At 37.2% G+C, this 26,947-nt stretch overlaps 1 protein-coding gene across 1 annotated transcript; it reads left to right on the plus strand.

Annotated features, from left to right (window-relative positions):
- Positions 1 to 3,057: 3,057 nt before the first annotated feature.
- LOC133324144 (atrial natriuretic peptide receptor 1-like) lies at positions 3,058 to 26,729 on the plus strand (the record flags this gene model as incomplete). The annotated part of the gene is made up of 14 exons (XM_061533030.1): positions 3,058 to 3,223; positions 3,528 to 3,602; positions 15,994 to 16,270; positions 16,458 to 16,567; positions 16,640 to 16,828; positions 16,886 to 17,142; positions 22,260 to 22,375; positions 22,440 to 22,518; positions 22,579 to 22,699; positions 22,758 to 23,283; positions 23,378 to 23,705; positions 23,847 to 24,186; positions 24,250 to 24,523; positions 26,509 to 26,729. Coding segments are annotated over 14 exons (3,079 nt in total), but the record flags the coding sequence as incomplete, so codon positions are not given.
- Positions 26,730 to 26,947: the final 218 nt, after the last annotated feature.

The following is a 26,947-nucleotide window of genomic DNA, read 5'->3' on the forward strand; positions in this document are numbered from 1 at the left end:
TTTAGAACGCTGTGCAAAATTTTGTCTCAATCGGATAAATATTGGCAGTATGGTGCTCCATTTACATAAAATCGGACGAAACTATATATGGCAGCTATATCTAAATCTGAACCGATTCCAACAAAATTTCGCATTCATCAGTCGGAACCTAATCTAGTACGCTGTGCAAAATTATGCTTCAATCGTACCAATATTGGAAGTTTGGTGCACTATTTACATTAAATCGGACGATACTATATATGGGAGGTATATCTAAATCTGACCCGATTTCAACAAAACTTCTCATTCATTAATCATAACTTCATTTAGTACGCTGTGCAAAATTTTGTCTCAATCGGATAAATATTGACAGTATGTTGTTCCATTTACATAAAATCGGACGAAACTATATATAGCATATTTAGATATAAATCTGAACCGATTCCAACAAAATTCCTCATACATCAGTCGGAACCTAATTCAGTACTCTGTGCAAAATGTTGCTTTAGTCGGACCACTATTGGGAGTTTGGTGCACTATTTACATTAAATCGGACGAAACTATACATCGGAGCTATATCTAAATCTGAACCGATTTCAACAAACCTTGGCATATAACTATCTAGACCTAATTCAATACTCTGTGCAAAATTTTGTCTCGATCGGCCCAAAATTGGGAGTTTGATGCATCAATAAGTTAAAATGGAACGAAAATATATATGGGAGCTATATCTAAATCTGAACCGATTTTCTCCAATAGGGTTCGTCCTTGGGCCAATTAAGTGACCTGTGCCAAATTTCATCCAAATCGGATCATAAATACGACCTGTACTTTGTTAACAAAAATACATGGACGGACGGACTTACAGACGGATATGCATAAATCGACTCAGAAAGTGATTCTATGCATATTCTCAAAAGGAACCATGGGTCTATCTCGATTATTTTTGCCTGTTACAAACATATGCACAACGACACAATACCCTGTACCACAGTGTGGTGAAGGGTATAAAAAGGGGGTTATAAGGGGACTACCCCTAAAAGGGGGCGGTTTGTTACCAAAAAAGTCAATTTTTTAAGACTCATTGTATGGGAGGTTTACCAATCTTTAGTCCGATATATTAATAAACATAAACATATTTTATAACATTTTGCAGTACATTCTGAAGTTAGGATAGCCTAACGCGTGCCAAATTCTATTGAAATTGGTTCAGATTTAGATATAGCTCCCATATATATTTTCGTCCGATTTTTAGCACTTGGTGCACCAGAGTCAAATTTAACCCGATTGGCATGAATGACAATGACTGAAGTTTGGATAGCCTAAAGTTCGGACATGTTAAATCGTCATCGAATTTTACGCTGATTAAAAATATATACTTTATTGGGTTGGAAATGATTATTTCGACGAGTTATAAACGGAAAAACAAACTTAATATGCCCTCCACCATAGTAAGGTACAAATGTACCTGGTATTTTTTTCATTTTTTTACGTTTTTATAATGGAAGTCAGTTCACAATAGTGAGTTTTGACTACAAACTTAAGATACAGCTGATATCCAGCTTGTCGCCCTGGATGACCTTATTAATAGGCCATGGAATATTTGGAAAAAAAATAACACAATTGTCGTGATTAATACTCATATTTTCATTATAAGGCCAGAAATATATACATAGTAGCCCTCATACTGCCCATAGGCGAAAGATGGACTTCCACGGTCCGTAGAAGAATATATAATAACTTATTATCTCCATCAACCATGGACCCTTATAAGTCCATAGAAGTGCCAGGGTTTTCTGTTCATAGGACAACTAAACGTTTATGGAGAATTTATAGGATTTATTATATCAATATAATAAGCCTTCTCCCGTTTATAGAGAGCCAAGGCCCATGGATTTTTCTTCTTCTTCTCCTTTTACAAAACTTCACATTAACTAATTTCTCAGTTAATATCTGTCAAAGTAAATGACTTACATATATAAAAACCAGTGAGCGGAGCAGACCGACCATATGATACCCTACACAACTACCACGAAACGCACACTTTCGGCGGTTCTATCTTCTGAGCCTGGGCAATATTTCGTGATAATTGCCACGAAATATTGCCCAGGTATCAGCCATATAATTGGTATCAATTTGAAGGTCAACAACTCATCTTGGACATACTATCAACATCTCGAGTATATGTCCTTCAGGAGCAAGTATATATGTCCCAGAATAAAAATTTTGTAATTTCTCACACAAAAGTCAAATATTAAATATTGACCGATCTTTATCAAAACAGGTATGCTTATTCTTAGCCCCGATCCCCTTCTCCATGTAAAATTTCACGATATTCGGACCATAACTGCGGCCTCTGGAGCGACCAGAAAAACCGACAAAAATTTAGTATTTGGTCCATTTCATCCCCTAAATATTAACCGATCTTTATCAAAAAAAATAGGGGTTTTCATTGGCCAGAACCCATCCTACATGCAAAATTTCGTGAAGATTGGTCCATAACTGTGGCCTGTATCGTGTTTACAAATTATAATGGACGGACGGACGGACACACATGTCTAGATCGACTCAGCTAGTCGAGATATGACGTTTGGTATACTTAAAGGTGGGTATAGGACCAATATTTCGCGGCGTTACAAACATTTGGGACTGCACAAAGCTATAATACCCTGACAACATAGTTGTGTAGGGTATAATTATCTACTCCCTGTGCATAATCCTCACTCACTTATTTCCGCACCATAAAATATTTTCAATTGTTTTCACGTTTCAATGATTGAAGGAAAATATTCTGCGTGCCAGCAGACTCTAAGCGAGGCAGTGGAATCATCTTGCGAAAGTAAAAGTTAATGAAATCACAGATGTCTGTGTTTGTGACTGACTGACTGTCTGTCTGTCTGCCTCGGTCTTCCTTTGCTTGCCAATGATTACTTCGACTTATTGAATTTGTGTGTTTTTGTCTGTTTTGCCAGTTGTGTCGAAGACTTACGACGACAAGAAGAACAAATAACACCCAGCAATTGTCTAACAAATGAATGTCTCCTCTCCCACATTTCCCCCTTTTCATTTTTTTTGCAGCTATCCCTCCTGTAGCGGTGCCAAAGCTCCCGGTTTGGCAGCTGATATGCATTTTAAAAACGATGTGATTGCTTTTATCGGTCCTGCCTGTGCCTTTGCCCTGGAGCCGGTGGCACGTTTGGCTGCCTATTGGAATTCACCCATCATCACCGGTATGGGTGATCAGGTAAGATGTTACAAGGCGTTTTGTTACAAGGAATTGCAATTGCTTCTTCATTGTGTCGAGAAGTGCTTACGTTTTAATTAACTGCTGCGGGAGTTAATTAGGATTTTTCGTTTTCCTTTTGTTTAGCATGACAAATATCTATTAGATGTTTTATTCACGCGATGTTTGGTGTTTGTGGGTGATAGGATATGGGGGAGGATAAATCAAATGTTTTGTGTAATTGTTTAATTCTTTTTGAAGATGTTATTTATTCTTTATTCGTTTTTCCTAATACTTTATTATGTTTCTCTTTAAAATAATGCAGCCTCCATCCGAAGGTGAATTAACGGTGACATCCGGTATATTGGGTCGTATCCACAAATGGAAAAATGAAAGTACGGTAAGTAATAATGAAAAATAGTAGGAATTTCTAAAACGGTAATAAGATAATCTCTTATTAAGAGAAAATAAATTGGATTTCTTGGTGGTGGCGCTGTTAATACTCGACAATCGGGAGGCGGGCCAATAACTTAAAAAAAAAAAAACAGTAAGGAAAGTAGTAAAGTCGGACGGGGCCGACTATATGATACCCTTCACCACTTTGGGTATATTAAACAGGACTATTAACATGAAATTGAATGAAATAAAATATGCGATATTTATGTAAATGTGAATCTACCTAGATCTATCCATAAAGTATGTAAATCGACTTCAAACAAATATAAATAGGTCATCCGTTGGGCTATGTCTGGACTTCTAGAAAACGCAACTGCGTAATTCTATGCTCAATTTTGTAAGTTGTGCAAAAATTGATGTCAAACTGACTAACAATTTACTTGAAATCGGGCGAAAATATATATGGAAGCTCTATCCAAATATTAAGCGATTTCAAAAAAAACTTGTCACAGGTTAGGTTATACTAATTTCAAAACGTTTTGTTCCTATTGGTTCCTTGGTGCGTCAATTACTTAAAATCAATCTATATTAAAAGGGAGCTATATCTAAATCTGGACCGATTTTCACGAAACAAGGCAGACATCACTCTAGGCTCAATTCAGTACGTTATGCCAAATTTCGTGCAAATCGAAAGATATATAGCGACTTTGGTGTACCATTTATATGAAATCGGACGAAACTATATATGGACCGATTTTCACGAAACTTGGCAGACATCATTCTAGGCTCAATTCAGTACGTTATGCCAAATTTCGTGCAAATCGAAAGATATATAGGGACTTTGGGGCACCATTTACATGATATCGGACGAAACTATATATGGGAGCTATATCTAAATCTGGACCGATTTTCTCGAAACTTGGCAGACATCACTCTAGGCTCAATTCAGTACGCTATGCCAAATTTCGTGCAAATCGAAGCACATTATTATTTCATTTACCAAAATATAGGGACTTTGGTGCACCATTTATATGAAATCGGACGAAACTATATATGGGAGCTATATCTCAATCAGGACCGATTTTCACGAAACTTGGCAGACATCTTTCTAGGCTCAATTCAGTACGTTGTGCCAAATTTCGTGCGAATCGAAAGATATATAGGGACTTTGGGGCACCATTTACATGAAATCGGACGAAACTATATATGGGAGCTATATCTAAATCTGGACCGATTTTCTCGAAACTTGGCAGACATCATTATAGACCTAAATGATTAGGCTGTACCAAAATCGACTTAGAAAGTGATTCTATGCATATTCTCAAAAGGAACCATGTGTCTATCTCGTTTCCTTTTGCCTGTTACAAACATATGCACAAAGACATAATACCCTGTACAACAGTGTGGTGAAGGGTATAAAAACAAAACAAAAAAATTGAATTTCAGTACAGGTTTAAAGGAGCTTAAAATTCAAGCCAGATCGGTCTTCTAAAATATAGCCAAATATGCATGTTTATTTACAGTATTTTACAGCTTATGCAAGATGTATGGTAGTATTCCTCTATAAAAAACCCCTTTGGTCTTCTTCTCAAAAATTTCCATTTATATTCAATTGAAATCGGCTTTCTGTTCATCATGGGTCGAAGAAGTACTATGATTCGTCTATAGACAGATGAAAACCTTAGCTTCATGCCTCGCCTATATGTTTATTGAAGAGGGAGGAAGAGTATAAATGATCTATAGATAGGCTTCGTCTGTGAAGATCTTCTTTTTCTCCCCATAGAAGATTTATAAATCTTATTTTTCCATAGAACCATGGATCCGCTTTGGTAAATGAAATAATAATGTGCTATTATTTATCTGTACGAGTTATGGATTTTCTTCCGTCTATGGAAGAAATATATTAAATATTCTGTCTGAAGAAGAGCTTTTACTCGCATACGAGGGTCGCTACATATTTCTGACCTTGACAACAACTTTCTATGTGGGTTTCACGAAAAGAGTGCCTCAATAAAAATTAAATCTTTGTGTGTCGATGAAGGATCTTTTTTATCATTGTAAAAAAATTGTATGATGCATTCTATCAGGTCCGATTCTCGCTTAAAGAAGAAAATCGTTGAAAACTGCCGTTGAACTTCCAACATTGATAATGCAAGATCCTTATGTACCAAACCGTGAGATAGGGACATTCTTGGACATTTCTTCCATCAACAAACATTGGATATAGATTGAACTCCTGACTGCATAAATTGGTTGTTTGTCAATCGTCAAAAAAAAAAAAAAAAAAAAAAACAAAACAGTAAGGAAAGTTCAAAAGTCGAACGGGGCCGACTATATGATACCCTTCACCACGTTGGGTTCCGTTGCATACATATATTTTTTTGTTATCACTCAATATTCAATTTAATACCCTCTGCCAAATTTCCTGTAAATCGAACAAACATAGGCCCTTCGGTGTACAATTCACATAAAATCGAACGAAAATATATATAAGACCTATATCAAAATCTGAACCGATTTCAATAAACCTTATCACACATAATTTGTTCCTCAATTGCATTGGCTATGCAAAATTTTGTTCAATCGCACAAATTTGCTGTATAATTCACAAAAAATCGGCCGAAACTATATATGGGAGCTATATCTAAATCTGAATCGATTTTAACAAAACTTCGCAGACATCGGTTTGGGCCTAATTCAGTTCTCTGTGCAAAATTTTGTCTCAATCGGACAAATATTGGGAGTTTGGTGCATCATTCACAAAAAAATCGGGTGAAACTATATATGGGAGCTATATCTAAATTTGAACCGATTTTAACAACATTTCGCGGAAATCAGTCTGGATTTAATTCAGTACTCTGAGCAAGATTTTGTCTCAATCGGACAAATATTGGAAGTTTGGTGCATCATTCACAAAAAATCGGGTGAAACTATATATGGAAGCTATATCTAAATCTGAACCGATTCCAACAAAACTTCGCAGACATTAATCTGGAACTAATTCAGTACTCTGTGCAAAATTTTGTCTCAATCGGACAAATATTGGGAGTTTGGTGCATCATTCACATAAAATCGGACGAAACTATATATGGGAGATATATCTAAATCTTAACCGATTTTCATGGGAGCTATAGCTAAACCTGAACCGATTTTTCCCAATTTCAATAGGGTTCGTTCTTGGGCCAATTAAGTGACCTTTGCCAAATTTCATCCAAATCGGATCATAAATGCGACCTGTACTTTGTTAACAAAAATACATGGACGGACGGAAGGACAGACGGACATGCATAAATTGATTAAATTGATTAAATTTTTGCCTGTTACAAACATATGCACAAAGACATAATACCCTGTACCACACTGTGGTGAAGGGTATAAAAAACTCTTGTCTATTGGCGCAAATAAAATATAACAAATACCACCCAACAAATCCAACGAAAGTTGTCCGTGAAAAAGGCAAAGCAAATGCACACCACTATTTGTTTACCTGCAGTCTTCGAAAAACATCACTTTCTGAGTCGATTTATGCATGTCCGTCCGTCTGTTGATGTTAAATTGTAAAGAAAGTTCAGATCGCATTTATAATCCGATTTGGATGAAATTTGGTACAGCTCATTTATTTGGCCAAAGGATGAACCCTATTGAAATTGGGAAAAATCGGTTCAGATTTAGATATAGCTTACCTACTTAGCTGGCTTGTTACAGAACGGTTGTTACATAAGCCGAGCTTAAGAAAGATTTCCAAGCGCGTCGGTCTTGTGCGCAAGTCCACCAATTTGGAAGACCACGTTCCAAGATGTTGTTTTCTACTTGGTCTTTCCATCTAATTCGTGGCCTTCCCCTTCTACGGGCTCATTTTTATATGCCTTTTGAGCTGGGGCATTTTCATTCATCCGCACAACATGGCCTAGCCACCGTAGTCGCTGCAGCTCAATACGACTGACTATGTCGATGTCCGCGTATAAATTGTAAAGCTCTTGGTTCATTCGACGCCGATATTCACCGTCGACGCAGATCGGTCTGTAGATCTTTCGGAGAATTTTTCTCTCAAACACCCCAAGAGCTGCCTCATCTGCCTGCGCAAGTACCCATGCTTCTGACCCATATAATAGCACGGGTAGTATCAGCGTCTAGTAAAGTGTGAGTTTGGTCTGGCGGGAGGTGGCCTTGTTTCTAAACTGCTTACTTAGACCATAATAGCATCTGTTGGCCATCACAATCCTTGTGATTGATGTCATTTGTTTTATTTATGGCGGTACCAAGGTATATAAAGTCTTTAACTACCTCGAAGCTGTAGTTCTCAAGTTCTGGTCTTTTCCAGGATTTGGCGCAGATTGAAAATCTGGTCAATGGTGGATTTGCCAGGTCTGAAGCCGCATTGGTATGGTCCGATGATGTCATTGACCATTGACTTCAATCGTTCACACAGCACACTGGATAGCACTTTGTATGCGATGGGAAGGAGATTTATTCCTCTATAGTTAGCACATATCGTCTTGTCTCCTTTGTGCACGGGACACAGGATGCTGAGGTTCCAATCACTGGACATGCATTCATCTAGCCAAATTGTACTAATCAGCTGGTGCATGCTCCTGACCAGCATCTGACCACCAGACTTGAATAGTTCGGCTGGTAACCCATCGGCTCCTGATGCTTTGTTGTTCTTGAGCCGATTAATTGCTTTTATGACCTCATCTTGGCTAGGTGGTATACACTCTATACCATCATCTCTTATTGGTTCTGGGGTATCTTCTTCATCGCCACTATTTGATACTAGAAGCTTTTCGAAATGCTCCTTCCATATCCTCAACACACTGTCTTTATCTGTCACCAGGTTCCCTTCTTCATCTCTACAGGAGGATGTGCCTGCACCAAAGCCTTCGGTTTGGTGTTTTACTCGTTGGTAAAATTTTCGGACTTCATTCTGACTCCTGTACATCTCGATTTGCTCACGCTCTCGTTTTTCTTGTTCTTTCTTCTTTTTTCTGAAAACACGTTTCTCCTCTCTCCCTTTCTCCCGATAATTCTCCATCACGTTACGTGTTGCTACTGTCTGCAGTGTTGCCCTATACGCTGCGTTTTTCTCATCAGTAGCATTACGACACTCCTGATCGTACCATGGGTTTCTTTGTGGTGGTTTTTGGTACCCAATTGTTCTTTTTGCTGCAGTTTGTGGGGAGTGGCCATTGTGCTTCTATACTATTATCGGGACAAGAAGTGCTTTCTTCAAGCAGATGGGTAAGTTGAGCGGAGTAGGCCTCGGCTACCTGTTGTGTTTGCAGCTTTTCGACGTCGAGTTTCCGTGTTGTATTAGATCACACCTTTTAGATATAGCTACCATATATATTTCGTCCGATTAAATGTAAATGATTTACCAAGGTTCCTCTATATCTTTAGATTTGCACGAAATTTGGCTCAGCGTTCTGAATAAAGTCTAGAATGATGTGTGCAAAGTTTCGTGAAAATCGGTTGAGATTTAAATGTAGCTAGCTGAATTAAAGACCCAAGTTTGTCCGATGAACTGAACTTAGCTTGTATAATTTCTTTAGTAAATAAACAAATATTAACATCTAATAAAACACACACATGTGTGAACGTGTGTGCGTAATAAAAAAATAACGTTTTAAATGAAAAAATATTTGCTCACTGTGACCAATGAAGTAGTTTACAGTAAAGTAAAAACACACATACATACATGCACATACAACATCTTATGCATGTGTGTGTGTTGTTAAGAATCAGTAGTCAATGTCAATGTCAGGATAAACACAAATAGCAACAACAACAGCAACAGAAGCAGGACAGCACAAAAAGTAAACATATCACAGTGACACGCATTAAGTAGATACATGTATGAGGATTTTGAGAGATCGAGAGAGTGTGACCCATATAAAAATCTATGAGCTGTGCATGGAACACACAAAGACAGGGTACACGACATAATGTGCCAGACATATAGACCAGTCAATTTGTCAGGATGTGGCTATGGTTTAAAGTGCTATACAATTTACAGGAGATGATTGTAGAAAGGGCCTATTTAGAAAGTGAAATATTTAGTTTACTGTACAGAAAACGAAGTTATTTGGGTCAAATCACTAAATGAACAAATCTGTCAAACACTCTCCTCCAGGGTCACATTTTAAAAGCAAAGCATAAATACATAATTTACTTAGCCCTCTTATTGGCCAAATTTTACAATTATAGGCCAAATTAAATATGATGTCCCATATCCCTGCCCACTTAAACTTTGGGCTGATAGACTTTCCATTACCACCCCCCCCACCGCCTCCCATAATCATTCAATGTTATTAATCCATCTTCTAGAGATAAGTGGATATGTGAATTTATATGCAAGTGTGTGTCTATGTGTGTGTGTGTATGTTCGAGGATGAACTTATGTTTGCTTTACAATGTGTATGTGTGTCTGCATGCGTGTGTCGATTTTAAAATAATGCCAAAGAAAAACATTTTAATTGAATTGGTCGGTAAAGTCGGTGGGAGAAGAAAATCCGAAAACGAATAAGAGAGAGAGGGAGAGAGAGCAAGTAGAGTCAGACAGTGCAAATAATATCGTTGTTGTGGTTTTCTGATATATCGAAATTGGTTTTTAGATAATCGAAGAATTGAAAATAAAACTGCGAACGCCTTTAATATGCATTTTTTAAATAAGTATTGAATAATAGAATACATATATAGCTCTTCTATATAAAAAAATAAACTTTTTCTATAGTACGAAGCATTATTATCGCTTTTCTCATTACTTTTTTATAGAAAGAACATCTCTTTTGTATTCTGAATGAGATCCATGCCTTCTTTAAAAACCGAGGAAACTACTTATCTTTTATTTTTGCAAAAATTAGAAGACACATGGCAGAGGAGCCTCCTTGGGTGTTATATAGAACCCTATATATCTTCCATAGGAAGCCTAATACGCAGATGAACACCCGTGTAATGTCCATAGATGTAAAGATACCCATGACTTTTCTATAGGCAGAATAATACTTTTGGATCTTGCAGGCATACTTTAACCCATGGCTATTCGTTAGGGAGAAGAAGATATAGGCAGAAGATATTCCATGAAGAATACCCATGCCTCGTCTGCAGGCAGCAGAAATTAGAAATTAGAAATTATATGAACGTCAGAAGGCCTATAGCTCTTCTGTGGACAGTAGAAGAACAATATATAATAATAAGAGAGTAAAGTGATTGACAGACTAAATTAACGATTCATCAACGACCAGAAGAAAGGACTGAAGCTAGAATCTTGACATTTGGACTGATGGTCACTCTTGGTCAAAAAAGATGTCTGATAAGTCTGGATTTTTGGAAATTCGTACTAGAACGGCACGAAAAGTACTAAATGTGGTACCATTAGTGTTTGGCGAAATGGCTGAAGCTAGAATCTTTAAATTTGGCGTGAGGGTCCTTCTTGGTCCAAAGGTGTCCGATAAGGCTGGAAATTCGAACTAGAAAATTACGAAAAGTACTAAATGTGGTACCATTAGTATTTGGCGAACCGGTGCAGCTTAGAGTTGGGCAATCTAGTTCATCTAACGGATCAATCTTTCTCGTTCATTTTTTAACCAGTAAGGAAAGTAGTAAAGTCGGACTGGGCCGACTATATGATACCCTTCACCACTTTGGTTATATTCTACATATGTATCCTAACAGACGACGCGTTTTTGTTATATATCTATATCTGTACCGATTTCAGGAAAACTTGCCAGAGACTAATTTATATTACTTCAATACGTTGTGTCAATCTAGACTTAATACAGTACCCTATATCAAAATCTGAACCGACTTTCACGAAACTTAGCACACATTATTATAGACGCAATTCAGTACGCTATGCCAAATTTCGTGCAAATCGAAAGATCTATAGGGTCTTTGGTACACCAATTAACTTAAATCGGAATATATATATATATATATATGGGAGCTATATCTAAATCTGAACCGATTATCGCGAAAATTTGCACACATCATTCTAGACTTAATTCAGTACGCTGTGCAAAAATTCGAGGAAATAAAAACATTTCCATGGACTTTAGTGGATTATTTACCTAAAATCGGGTAGTGGACTATTTACCTAAAATGGGAGCTATATCTAAATCTGCACCGATTTTCACCAAACTTTGCACACATCATTCTAGACTTTATTAATTACGCTGTGCCAATCGAAAGATATATAGGGAATTTGGTACACCTTTTACCTTAAATCGGACGAAAATATATATGGCAACTATATCTAAATCTGAACCGATTTTTCCCAATTTCAATAGGGTTCGTCCTTGGGCCAAATAAATGATCTGTGCCAAATTTCGTCCAATTCGGATCATAAATGCGACCTGTACTTTGTTTACAATTTAACATGGACGGACGGACATGCATAAATCGACTCAGAAAGTGATTCTATGCATATTCTCAAAAGGAACCATGGGTCTATCTCGATTATTTTTGCCTGTTACACACATATGCACAAAGACATAATACCCTGTACCACAGTGTGGTGAAGGGTATAAAAAGGAACTATTTCCTTAATGTAGTTTCTTTGCTCCATATAGTTCCTTTGCTCCATACAGTTCTTTTACTCCATACAGTTCCTTTGCTCCATATAGTTCCTTTGCTCCATATAGTTCCGACTCCTACATAGTTATTTTTCCATATATAGTTCCTTTGACCATTTAGTTCCTTTGATCCATATAGTTCCTTTAACGAGATCAGAAAAAGGAACTATATTAATTACAGAGCTGAACTAGTTCCGATCGTTCCTTTCTCGGAATAGTTCCAATGAACTAGTTCGTTCCGGAACTACCCAACTCTAGTGCAGCTGGAACTGTGAAATTTGGATTGAGGGTCATTGATTGAGTGTAGGATAGATGTACTAAAGTTTTTTTGAAAATTCGAACTAAAGTTATCCGAAAAGTACTAACATGTACTAATTTTTATGCAATTTCGTAGCATGTGAACGGATATAGCTAAAAACTTGAAATTTATAATGCGAACCAAGGTTGAGGTGTAGTTTTGGAAGTGTGTAGCCATGTACACCAAAAAGTACTAAATGGTACTATATTTGGTACAATTTGAATTTGGAGGAACGATTGGAACTGAAATCCTGAAATTTTAAATTAACATTACCGTCGGTGTTGAGGATTGAGATATGTATGTAGTTTTGTAAATTTTTTTGTTTCTGTATACGAAAAGTACTAGATCGTACTAATTTTGGTATAATTTGTATTTGGGTAAACCGATACAAATTTGGAAATGAGATTACTACTGCATTGTCGAATTGAGGAATGTTGGTAGTTTGGGAAATTCGTACTTATATGTACTAATTTTAGTACAATTTGAATTTTTAATGTACCAATAGAGCTGAAATCCTGAAATTTTAGTTAGGATCACTGAATGTGGGATTGGAAGGATTTTTTTTTGAAATTTCTACTAATATTTACAATTTGGATTTAGGCGAAGCTGTTGAGCTGGAACTCTGACATTTGAAAATAAGAAGTTTTGGAAATTTCTACTAATGTGTACTAAATTTGTTACAATTTGGTTTTAAGTAAATCGGTAGAGCTGGAACACCGAAATTTGGAAATATGATTTTTATTGGAGTGTAGGATTGAGGGTATAGATGTAGTTTTTGAAATTTGTACTTATGGGTACTAAATGGTACTAAATTTGATACAATTTGGATTTAGAGCTAGAATAGTAAAAAATTTGAAATTAAGATTACTGTTAGAGTGTAGAATAGAGGTATGTAGGTAGTTTGGTAAATTCGTACATATGTGTACAAAATGGTATTAAATTTGTAACAATTTGAATTTTGGGAGAATCGATAGAGCTAGAATCCTGAAATTTGGAGTTAGGATTCCTATTGGAGTGTAGGATTGAGGTCCACCCGTCTGTTGATGTCAAATTGTAAACAAGGGCACATGTCGCTTACTAGTCCGATTTGGATGAAATTTGGTATAACTCATTTATTTGGCCCAAGGACGAATCCTATTGAAATTGGTGATAATCGGTTCAGATTTAGATATAGCTCCCATATATACTTTCGCCCGATTTTATGTAAATGGTGAAAAAAAGTCCCTATATATCTTTCGAGTTGCACGAAATTTTTCATGGCGTACTGAATTGAGTGTGAAATGATGTGTGCTAAGTTTCGTAAAAATCGATTCATATTATGATATAGCTCCCATACATTTTTTCCTTCGATTTCATGTAAATGGTGTTCCAAAGCCCCCATTTGTCTTTCAATTTGTAATTAACTGAGTCTAGAATGTTGTTTGCTATGTTTCGTAGAAATCGGTTCAGATTTACATATAGTTCCCATATATATTTTCGCCCGATTTCATGTAAATGGTTTAGTAAGCCACTACATTACTTTCAAGTTACACGAAATTTTGCATGTCATACCGAATTTAGTCTAGAATAGCAAGTGTTAACTTTCGTGAAAATCGGTTCATATTTAGATATAGCTCCCATATATGTTTTCGTCTGATTTTATGTAAATAGTGTACCATTGCCCCTATATTTCTTTCGATGTTTACGAAATTTGGCAAAGCACACTGAATTATGTATAGATGGATGTGTGCTATGTTTCGTGAAAATCGGTTCAGGTTTAGATATAGCTCCCATATATTAGGTTGAGGAAAAATAAATCCATTATTTTTCTATGAACTTTAGGACTTTATTTAACATGCTTGGGAATGTCCGATTTTGGACAAATATGCAACGTTTTGTTTTATGATTTTAAAGATAACTTCATAACGCCTTCCTCATAGAAGTCCTGCTCTCCCTAGATACCAATTTGTTATCATTAAAGAATTTTTGCAAATCAAGAAGAAGATGATAATCCCGAAGTTTCTGGCGAGTCACTGTTGATGTGTGTGGCCTTGCGTTGTCCTGGTGGAACACAACACCTCTCCTGTTGGCCAATTTCAGGTTTCATTTCAATTTTCCTTCGAAAAGGAGACACCTGTTACATATGTTGAATATATCCAAAGTGGTGAAGGGTATTCTATAGTCGGCCCAGTCCGACTTTACTACTTTCCTTACTGGTTTCTCTATGAAAGAGTTTTAGATGATCAGTCCGTCTACTGGGGTCTAAAGAGTTGATGTAGATCTTTTGTTGTCAAGTCTATCCACCGATGTAGTGTAGGCTTCTTATGTGCATATATGATATGACAGATATAGGAGCTACAGAATTACGATATATCCAGCCTTTAAAATAAGCAGAATTTCTATAGTTCTTCTGCGGACAATAGAAGACTCAAAGATCAGCTATGGAGAGTAGAAGGAGTAAAAGACATATAGCCCTTCGAACTAGATTTATATCTCTTCTAAGGAACGTATGCTACATATATCTCTTCTGTGTACAGTAGAAGACCTATAGCTCTTCGATAGATAATAGAATATCTATAGTTCTAGTATGGATAGTAAAATACATATTACTCCTCTATTTAAATTAAAAAGTCTGTAGCTCTTCTATGGACAGTAGAAGACTTACAGCTGTTCTATGGACAATAGAAGAACTAGATCTCTTCTATGAACTGTAGAATACTTGTTGTTCTATTGCCCTTGGAGAGTAGAAAATCTCTAGCTCTTCTATGTATAGTAGAAGTCCTATAGCCCTTCTATGAACAGTAGTAGACATACAGCGCTTCTATGGACAGTATAAGACATATATCTCTTATATGGACCGTAGAAGACTTATACTTCTTCTATGAAGCAAAGAAGACCTTTAGCTCTTCTATAGACTGTAGTAGACATACAGCTCTTCAATGGACAGTATAAGGTATATATCTCTTATATGGACCCTAGAAGACTTATACTTCTTCCGTGAAGCGAAGATGACCTATAGTTCTTCTATAGACAGTAGAAGTCCTATAGCTCCTATATGGATTGTAGAAGTCCTATAGATCGTATACTTTCAGTAGAAGTCCTATAGCTCTGTTATGGACAGTATGGAACCTAGGTCTTTTCTTTAGATTGTAGAAGAGTTATAGTTCGTCACCGATGACGATCCTTAAAAAACATTTTTTGAATCATAGCGATCGTATGTTTTATATTTTTTCCACTATCCATCGTATATCTCATACAAATTATGATTCGCATTTATATAATGAAATATATGCCTGCAAATAAATTACATGTAATTTGAAAAAATATACCCACCATGCCTCCGTCAAGTGGCAGAAAGCCATCGAATTTCTCCAAGTGCTTCAATAATACAAACACAAAATAAAATTCACGATAATCAAGACCGTCAAGGCCAACAGAAATTAATTCTATTGACCACTTAAATTCTAATCTCTTATATTTTATTTTCTATTGCCATCTTCATCTCCACCTCCTCCTCCTCCATCTACCATCCTCATTGATTACAACAGGGCATGTTTAAGGATAAAACCAAATATCCCACATTGACACGCATGTCGTATTGCCAGTGCCGTTTGAAATTAGTTTTCGCCAGTGTCTTTCGTCAATTTAATTGGAAACATGTTGCCCTGCTGGTGGATCGTTCCGATTTGTTTTCGCTGACGGTGGGTAAAAATCTGGAATACGGTCTGCGGCAGGAGGGCCTCCTGAGTTTTGTACGTGAATTGAATGGCAATGAACAGGAACCATATGAGCTGTATTTAAAGGATGCCAGCATGTATGCCAGAGGTAAGTTCAACCGAAAATCTGTCTCTCTGTGACATAGTTGTGGGTTAAGTGGAATAGAAGTGTGTCTGTGTGTGTGGGAGAGTGTGTTCGTGTGTGAAGAATCCTTAGGGAAAGATTAATATATCGTTTCTTTTTCATTTTAATTTTTTGGTGGGAAATTTGCATATTCCTTTTCCCAATCTGCCAGTGGTAATATTATCTGTTCGTGGCACATTGGTAAGAAAATTTATGCTGGCTGCCTATTCCTTGGGTATGACAAACGGTGATTGGGTCTTCTTAGACGTGGAGATTTTTCAGGTGAGTACAACATTTGATTGTCATGGAAAGTAATCTCTAAACAACATGATTTATTGTTATATCTTCATAAAGAGTTCCTATTGGGGTGATCACGACTGGGAAATGGGCGATGCTGACGATGGTCGAGCGCGCAAGGCCTACGAGGCCTTATTAAGGGTATCTTTGCTGCAACCCTCGAGTCCAAAATATCAAGGATTTGCTGATAATGTCAAAGAAATGGCATTGAAAAATTACAATTACACCTTTGGAGAGGGAGAGGAGGTAATACGGATTTTGTTTTTTTTTATTTATGGAAATTTGAAAATTTTTAACTTTTAGGTCAACTTTTTTATTGGCGCATTTTACGATGGAGTCTATTTGCTGGGCATGGCCCTGAATGAAACCTTAAGCGAGGGAGAGGATATTCGTGATGGCATGGCAATTACACGTCGTATGTGGAATCGTAATTTCCATGGTATTACGGGTCATGTCCGAATCGATGATAATGGTGATCGAGATGCCGATTATTCAATATTGGATTTGGATCCGATTAATGGAAAATTTGCCGTTGTGGCACATTATTATGGTTTGCATAGGTAAGTTTTAAGATTATTTATGTTTATAAACTTTGGAAAGAGGAACAAAGATTTCTTCCGTACAAATATTTTATAGATAGAATATATCTTATTGCTCTTCTACAGAAAAAAAACTTGTCCTATAGTCTATCAAGGACTATGAAGATCTTTAATAAGAAGAAGAATGTTTATAAAAATTAAAATATTGTGGAAAGAAGAAGACAGATAAATTCCAATAGCTCGTCAATTGAAGGAAACCCAGTAAAGACCCATAGTCGGACAGTTCTGTCATTATGATAGTCTACACCACATCAGTTATTCTGAGAATTTATATATAATCGATTTAAATAAGACTTGGCACACTCCATTCTATTCTAAATTCGCGGTGCAAAATTTCGTGTCAATCGCACAGACATAGTAAATTTTATGAACTATTTACATGAAATCGGAACAGAATAGATTCTTACCAATTTCAAAAGGATTCATCGTGGGACTATTGTCTGAGAGATGTCATATGCCCGTTCAATCGAATAAGGCTGGCCCTAGACACTCCTTTTAGTATACCAATTGTCATTTTTATGAGACTTTCTGATATTTACATACTTAGCTGACAGAATATTTGTTCCAAAGATTTTCAAGCACGTTGGTCTTGTGCGCAGCTCCCATAGATATTTCGGAGAATTTTTCTCCCAAGCACTGTCTCACCAGCTTGGGCAAGTATCCATGCTTCAGATCTATATAGCCGCACGGCTAGTATCAGCGTGTTGTAGAGTGATTGAGTTTGGTCTGGTGAGATATCCTTTCCGACTTTAACTGCTAAACTTGTGCCAGTAAATGTTATCTTGCATAGCCGTATTAATTTTGCTGGAATGCCAAACGCAGAAGAATGTTAATGTTATGACCAGGGCATATGCTGTTGTCTTTGTCTGTTCATCTTTTCTTCCGTCGGAACATCCGCGCAAATAAGGCTAATGTAGAAGAACTTCGCTTTTATACGGATTATAGCAATTCGCTCCTCTAATGGAGTGAATCTGGGGACGAGGTCTTTTATTCTCCTCTTAACCATAAATCATGTCTCGTTTTATGGCACAGGCCGTAAGTAAACATTAGATTTACGTATGCCTATTCCTTTCCATCGCATTTCCTGTAAGGCAATAATATCGGCTTTGTACTTCTTGAGTACACCCGCCAAAGCGAAAACTGCGCCTGTTCTGTGCAATGTGGCACATTCCAAGTGCGGGTTCGGTTTCCTTTTTCGTTGTGTTTTCATAGTTTTCCGAGTGTGGGCAACTAACCCGACGCCTCAAACCATTTTGTATAGTTGTTATGATAAATATTTCAATGGATGATGAAAGTAGCTACCCCAGGTGACACAGCGGAGAGGTCAGTGTCCACAATTGCAATGACATAGGGAGCCTGGGCTTTGCCACATTGAAGCCAATCAGTGTCCTGGCTTGGAATCTATCATCTCCTTCGTCACCCCTTTCCGACATATAACCCTTTAAAATTCCGAAAATATCATATATTGCTTTTAATACACTCAATAGAAAGCATTTTCACAGAAAGAGGAATACAAATAATTCTTCTACAGAGGTGATGTCTTAAGCTTTTCTACAGAATAAAGAAGTCCTATAGATCTTCTATATAATGAAGAGAAGAAGAGCATTACTATTAAAAAACATACAGTTTTTCTATAGAAAAAATAAGACGGTTTAACGTATGACCATTGGTTGTGTTGTTTACAGTGATTTTAAAAATCTATTTGCAAAAAATAAAATAAATAAATTACTTCGTGAACATTTCCGTGCTATCATTTTACACAACTTCCGGTGTGGAATACCGGAGAATCCACCATAGGAAACGACGTAAGAAAAATGAGAACACAGAGAACGAGTGTCTAATCAGGATTACTGGTACCAATTATTGAGTAGCATTGTTCTGTTGGATCCCGCATAATTCCACAACCGCTTAATAAAGATTTGTGTTTAGAAATTTTGAAAAAAATTGATCTTTGAGCTTCTAAAGATTTTTATAAGATCGTGTGACAAATCATAGATCTATACATATGGACCCGAAATAAAACTGTAATTCATGATGATTTCACACCTAACCAGAATTCAAAATACTGAATTATAGTCAAATAAATTTACAGGCTATATTATATGTGGTAGCCTTCGTATGCTTGAACTTTGACTGTTCCAATCAGATCGTCAAAAGTGATATAAACATCCAATACTGCAGAATCTTCAATAATATATCATATTCACCCTATTTAGATTTTGATCCACTTATCAGATAGCTCAGTAGGTGAAACATACGAATAAACTAAAAAACAATAAATTAAAACCACTGAACGAAGCAGTATAGTCGAACGGGCCGACCATATTATACCCTTCACAACTACCACCGAATTCCAATTTTCTGCAGATTCATAATCCGAGACTGGGAGATACTTCGAGGTATTTGTACCCTCTTAATAGATTAGAGGTCAAGAGGTCCTCTTTCTTACTCTCGTATATTTTCTTACCCTCTTGTAAAGGTCAAGCACTCCACTTGGTTATATTCTCGGGTCTATGTCCTTCAGGAGTAAATATATATTAGCCATTGTATGCAAATTTTACCATTTTTCATATAAAAGTCTGGGTCTTTTTGACCCGCTAAGTATTGACAGATTTTCATTAAAACAGTCATGCTAATTGTATGGTCTGTGTAACATTTTATGATGTTCGGGTTATAATTGTAGCCTAGAACGACTAAAAAACAGACAGTTGTTGGTCCATTTCATCCCCTATGTATTAACCGATCATTAAAAAAAAAAACAATTAAAAAAGCGTTAAGTTCGGCCGGGTCGAATTTTGGATACCCTCCACCATAGAAATACTGACAATTTTTTTAAATGAAAAAATAGGGAACATACTTATAACGATAATTCTTTCAATCTATTGTTGTAAACCAAATAGAAAATTCAGCAATTTCAGTGGGGGTTTTCCTAAAATCTCAAAACCCTAAAATGTTGACATATATTATCAACGCATAGAACTTTGAAACATGTGTATAAAATCCTGAAAATACTTCAATTTAAAGGGCAATATTATATATGAGGCACACTAAAGCGGGACCAATATTGACAACATTGTGTAGGAATTAATAACTTCTTGGTGTTTTCATTATATAAGGGGTTAGGCCTAATTAAGGGCCGATGTAACTCAAGATCCAAGCTAATATTTTAGTTTTCAATCCCAATACCGTCCATCACGCTAAATATTAAATAGGTAGGATGTTTTATATAGGACCTGGTCTTAAATGCGGGTCGATACAGTTCATTCTCAAACCTCACGTTTCAGTTTTTATGTCGATATCCTCCGAGATAAAAATGATTACAACATATGGCTAAATCGACTGAGTCGTTTTAGAATTCCATACTATGTGGGGTATGATCTGAAAATTTCGTCTACCGAATAACCCCCCTACTATGGTGGAATACAGCTATATGGGATAACTCCAACACCCGCAAGAAATCAGCTAACTATTTTTAAAATAAAAAAAGGGGGTTATATGGGGACTACCCCTAAAAGGGGGTGAATATTAATAATTTTTGGTTGGGAGATTTGTTACCATATACGACTACAAAATACCAAATTACTGTGTATTCGGTTGAAAAACGGTCTCAAGAACCCCAAAATACCGAAAATTTGGGGTACCCTTATATGAAGGCTACCCGAAAAAATGGACCTATATTTATAATTTTTTGTGGAGAGATTTAATACCCAATAAAAACTCGAAGTATTAAATTACAGCCAATTCGGGGGGAAAATCCGGTCAAAACCCCCCTAAAACTGAAAATTGGAGGGTACCCTTATATGGGGACTACCCAAAAAAATGGACCTATATTTATAATTTTTAGTGGAAGATTTGCTTCGCAATAAGAACTCAAAGTAGCAAATTTCAGTGAATTCGGTTGAAAAACGGGCTCAAGAACCCCAAAATACCGAAAATTGGGGGTACCCTTATATGAGGGCTACCCGAAAAAATGGACCTATATTAATAATTTTTTGTGGAGAGATTTGATATCTAATTAGAACTCGAAGTACTAAATTACAGCCAATTCGGTGAAAAAATCCGGTCAAAACCCCCCAAAAACGGAAAATTGGGAGGTACCGTTATATGGGGGCTACCAGAAAAAGTGGACCTATATTTATAATTTTTGGTGGAGTAATTTTGTATTCAAAAAGAACCCATTATACCAAATTTCAGCGAATTCGGCTGAAAAACGCACTCAAGAACCCCAAAATACCGAAAATTAGGGGGTACCCTTATATGGACCATCTTCGATCTTGACCTGCCTGAAGAAAAAAGACAAACCTATGCAAAATGTCAGCACCATATCTCAATTATTTTAGAAGATAGCGTGATTACAACAGATGGACGACGGACATGGCTAGATCGTCTTAGAATTTTACCCTGATCAAGAATATATATACTTTATAGGGTCGGAAATGAATATTTCGATGAGTTACAAACGGAATGACAAAATTAATATACCCTCCATACTATGGTGGAGGGTATAAAATATGTACAATGACTCGGGATCAATTGCCAGCCGTTAGAAGGAGGATATGTGTTACAAAAATATTCCTCATTCGATTTGACTGAAGACATGTGATTCCAAAAAAAAAAACTGCCGTAGCAGCAATACCTCAAAATCAATTCTTAATAACTCGATAATGTATTTCAACTTTATAAGCTCTTTTCCATCTCCCAAACCAGAGCTCGATTTTGATTCCAAATGTCTTGGAACCAATTTGGAGTCGAATAATAAATGCGAACTGTCGAAGGGAGTGACTTCCTTTACACTGTGCCGATCATAATATGTTTTTCGAACTTTTTGATGTTCAATGGTATCGGAACTTTCCTTGTTTTATACACCCCACATAATGGTAAACATATTGAATGATAAAAAATATCATCCGATTTCATCCAAACTTATTTTATATTTTACTGTGTCTAGGTTATGTTGGAAAATAGAGTCAGCTTCTTTTGGTATGTGGTACCAAAAGAAGTTGCGTATTGTTGACTCTTACCCTCTATGATCCTTTGTAATTATTTATACTAATACGTTATCTTTTTCTCGATTTTAGAAATTATTCCGGAGTACATGGTAAGAAAATTCACTGGCCTGGTGGTAAGGAGGGTCCTCCACCAGATATACCAAAATGTGGATTCTTGGGTAACTCACCAAAATGTCATGGTAATGGTAAGTATATGCCAACAATTTTCATGGAATATATAGGAAATTAATAAAAAAAATCTTTTAACAGAACTTATTATTGTCTACGCCATGTTCGCTTTGATAATTTTTTTGGGGTTTACATTCTTGGTCGTATATCTTATGTGCAAGTAAGAAGCTCTAAGCTCTACTTCTATCTGACTATTTTTGAAAAAATTTCTATCTTCCAGGCAAATGAAATTGAATAATGAATTGAATAACATGTCGTGGAGGGTGCGACCTGATGATGTTCTTCTAGAAGTGGGACGTTTGTATGGCAGTAAGGTGGGCCTGCAGAAATTGAATGCAGAGGTAAGAGGGAACTAAAATTGGGATATTCGAAATTTATTTACTATTTCACTCTCCATAGAATTTCTCCCTGCAACAATATGGTATACATTCGGGTCGAGCCTCCATTGCCAGCTGTACATCGCTGCCCTTAACCCAGGTCTTTACCACCATTGGCATCTTTAAAGGTGAACGTGTCGCTATTAAGAAAATCCACAAAAAGAAAGTGGACATAACCTCCACCCTATTGTGGGAAATAAAACAGGCTCGTGATGTTAGCCATGAGAATACAGTACGCTTCGTGGGTGCCTGCATAGATTTACCCAGACCAACTGTGTTGATTTTAACCGAATATTGTCCCAAGGGAAGCCTCAAAGATGTACTCGAAAATGAAGCCATACAATTGGATTGGAATTTCCGAATGTCTTTGATCCACGATATTGTCAAGGGTATGGCGTATTTGCATAACAGTGATGTTCAGGTCCATGGTAAATTGCGTTCCTGTAATTGTCTTATTGATGGTCGATTTGTATTGAAAATTTCGGATTTTGGTTTAAGGACATTGACCACGCCTTCGGAATTTGTTAAGGATCAAAATTATTTTAATAGTAAGTGTAGAATGGAAAGGAGGGGTGTTAGCTCCTCTGGGGGTGAGTGGGGGAGAAAATCAGATGTAATAATAAAAAGTTTGGTTTATTGTAGAATTCATGTGGATTGCCCCTGAGTTACTGCCGTTAACCGTGTTTCCTGGTAATCCCGCCACCCAAAAGGGTGATGTCTATTCGTTTGCCATTATTTTGGAGGAAATCGTGGTACGAGGTGGTCCCTATGAAACGGCAAGACAATTTATGGATATCCAAACTATATTGAATCGTGTAGAGTCACATGAAAGTCCACCGTTTCGTCCATTTGTCGGTCAGCGTGATTGTCCCCCCGATGTGTTGGATTTAATGGAAAAATGTTGGGCTGACCATCCGGATGATAGGCCAGCATTTGGTGCGATTCGTTCCACAGTGCGACTGATTATGAAGTGAGTATTTTTGAAACCATTAGGACTTAGGCCTTAAGTTTGGTGTATACACCCATCCTGATGGAAAGAAATAAGTCCAGCATGAACTGTCGAATTCAGCTCAGCTTTTAATTTTAATCTTTTTTAATTTTTCTCTTTCAGAGGCTTCTGTGAAAATCTCATGGACGACCTACTGCGGCGCATGGAACAATATGCCAACAATTTGGAAAGTTTGGTTGAAGAGAAAACCGAACAGCTGAGCATTGAAAAGAAACGTACTGAAGAGTTACTGTATCAGGTTCTGCCACGGCCTGTGGCTACCCAATTGCTGGCCGGTGAAATGGTACAACCCGAACAATTCGAATGTGTAACCATTTATTTTAGTGATATTGTTGGCTTTACCGCCCTCTGCGCTCAAAGTGGACCCATGGAAGTGGTCGATTTTCTCAACGATTTGTACAGTACTTTTGATCGTATCATTGGATTCTATGATGTCTATAAGGTAGGGGAGGAGGGAAGATATTCTGTTGTATAAAATTCAATAAAATATTCTACTTTCGTTTAGGTGGAAACCATAGGCGATGCTTATATGGTGGTATCGGGCCTACCCGAGCGTAACGGGGACAATCATGCCCGAGAAATTGGCCTAATGGCTTTGGCCATTTTGGATGCGGTGAAAAGTTTTAGCATAAAACACAAGCCAGAATATCAATTGAAAATCCGAATTGGTATACATTCAGGTCCTGTGTGTGCCGGGGTGGTGGGTCAAAAAATGCCACACTATTGTCTGTTTGGAGATACGGTTAATACGGCATCGCGTATGGAGTCGACTGGAATGCGTAAGTTGGGTACACTTTAAAATTAATTTAATAAAATAGCTGATTTTCTTCGGCGAACAGATTCTTCTTAGAAGATCAGAAGGCCTTGTTCATATAAGAGCTGAATGTCATCTTCTTCTTAGGAGAGCTGAAGGTATTCTTAATAGAGGGGCTAGTGGTCTTCTTCATAGAAGAGCTGAAGGTCAGCTTCTTCTTCATAGAAAAGCTGAAGGTCAGCTTCTTCTTCATAGAAGAGCTGAAGGTCAGCTTCTTCTTCATAGAAGAGCTGAAGGTCAGCTTCTTCTTCATAGAAGAGCTGAAGGTCAGCTTCTTCTTCATAGAAGAGCTGAAGGTCAGCTTCTTCTTCATAGAAGAGCTGAAGGTCAGCTTCTTCTTCATAGAAGAGCTGAAGGTCAGCTTCTTCTTCATAGAAGAGCTGAAGGTCAGCTTCTTCTTCATAGAAGAGCTGAAGGTCAGCTTCTTCTTCATAGAAGAGCTGAAGGTCAGCTTCTTCTTCATAGAAGAGCTAAAGGTCAGCTTCTTCTTCATAGAAGAGCTGAAGGTCAGCTTCTTCTTCAGAGAAGAGCTGAAGGTCAGCTTCTTCTTCAGAGAAGAGCTGAAGGTCAGCTTCTTCTTCATAGAAGAGCTGATGGTCAGCTTCTTCTTCATAGAAGAGCTGATGGTTAGCTTCTTCTTCATTGAAGAGCTGAAGGTCAGCTTCTTCTTCATAGAAGAGCTGAAGGTCTTCTTCTCCATAGAAGAGCTGAAGGTCAGCTTTTTCTTCATAGAAGAGCTGAAGGTCAGCTGTTTCTTCATAGAAGAGCTGAAGGTCAGCTTCTTCTTTATAGAAGAGCTGAAGGCCAGCTTCTTCTTTATAGAAGAGCTGAAGGTCAGCTTCTTCTTTATAGAAGAGCTGAAGGTCAGCTTCTTCTTCATAGAAGAGCTGAAGGTCAGCTTCTTCTTTATAGAAGAGCTGAAGGTCAGCTTCTTCTTTATAGAAGAGCTGAAGGTCAGCTTCTTCTTCATAGAAGAGCTGAAGGTCAGCTTCTTCTTTATAGAAGAGCTGAAGGTCAGCTTATTCTTTAAAGAAGAGCTGAAGGTCAGCTTATTCTTTATAGAAGAGCTGAAGGTCAGCTTCTTCTTTATAGAAGAGCTGAAGGTCAGCTTCTTCTTCATAGAAGAGCTGACGGTCAGCTTGTTCTTCATAGAAGAGCTGAAGGTCAGCTTCTTCTTCATAGAAGAGCTGAAGGTCAGCTTCTTCTTCATAGAAGAGCTGAAGGTCAGCTTCTTCTTCATAGAAGAGCTGAAGGTCAGCTTCTTCTTCATGGAAGAGCTGAAGGTCAGCTTCTTCTTCATAGAAGAGCTGAAGGTCAGCTTCTTCTCCATAGAAGAGCTGAATGTCAGCTTCATCTTCATAGAAGAGCTGAAGGTCAGCTTCTTATTTATAGAAGAGCTGAAGGTCAGCTTCTTCTTCATAGAAGAGCTGAAGGTCAGCTTCTTCTTTATAGAAGAGCTGAAGGTCAGCTTATTCTTTATAGAAGAGCTGAAGGTCATAGAAGAGCTGAAGGTCAGCTTCTTCTTCATAGAAGAGCTGAAGGTCAGCTTCTTCTTCATAGAAGAGCCGAAGGTCAGCTTCTTCTTCATAGAAGAGCTGAAGGTCATAGAAGAGCTGAAGGTCAGCTTCTTCTTCATAGAAGAGCTTAGGTTCAGCTTCTTCTTCATAGAAGAGCTGAAGATCAGCTTCTTCATAGAAAAGCTAAAGGTCTTCTTCATGGAAGAGCTTAAGGTCTTCTTCATGGAAGAGCTTAAGGTCTTTCTTCAGAGAAGAGTTTAAAATCTGCCTCATAGAAAAGGTGAAAGTCTCCATCTTCATAGAATGTCCTCTACTTCTCTAGTAATCCTGGAAATCTCCCAATAAAAATATAGCTTCTTTAGATATGATAATCTTCTAACTTTTATTTTTATTTTCTAACGTTTCTCCTCTTCATGTCTTTTATTTCATTTAGCTTTGCGCATTCATGTCTCTTCGGCGGCAAAGGTGATTTTCGATAAATTCGGTACCTTCGAAATGGAGCTACGTGGTGAAGTTGAAGTTAAGGGTAAGGGTACCGTGACGACATATTGGCTTGTTGGCTGCTCTGAACCAGATCCGCGACCACCAACACCACACAAAAATAATAATGATGATGTCCCCTTTCCTATTCTATTTCCGGCTATTGGAAAATAAGAAACCGAGGACCAAAAAACAAATATTTATCTATCTAACCTCTATGTTTGCTTATATACAAAAAAATCTGAAAAAGAAAACAAATTGCTTTATCCCACTGTAGTTCAATTATAGTTAAACAAAATGCTCAGTAACGATTTCGAACGAATTCTCTTCCACAAATAAACTACGAAGTGATATGTTTGAGTATTCGTCTATGTTTATAATAAGTGTAGTAA

Source organism: Musca vetustissima, unplaced genomic scaffold, assembly GCF_032173495.1.
Source record: "Musca vetustissima isolate MV318-11 ecotype Yass unplaced genomic scaffold, APGP_CSIRO_Mvet_v1 utg92324, whole genome shotgun sequence".
NCBI classification, from domain to species: Eukaryota; Metazoa; Arthropoda; class Insecta; order Diptera; family Muscidae; genus Musca; species Musca vetustissima.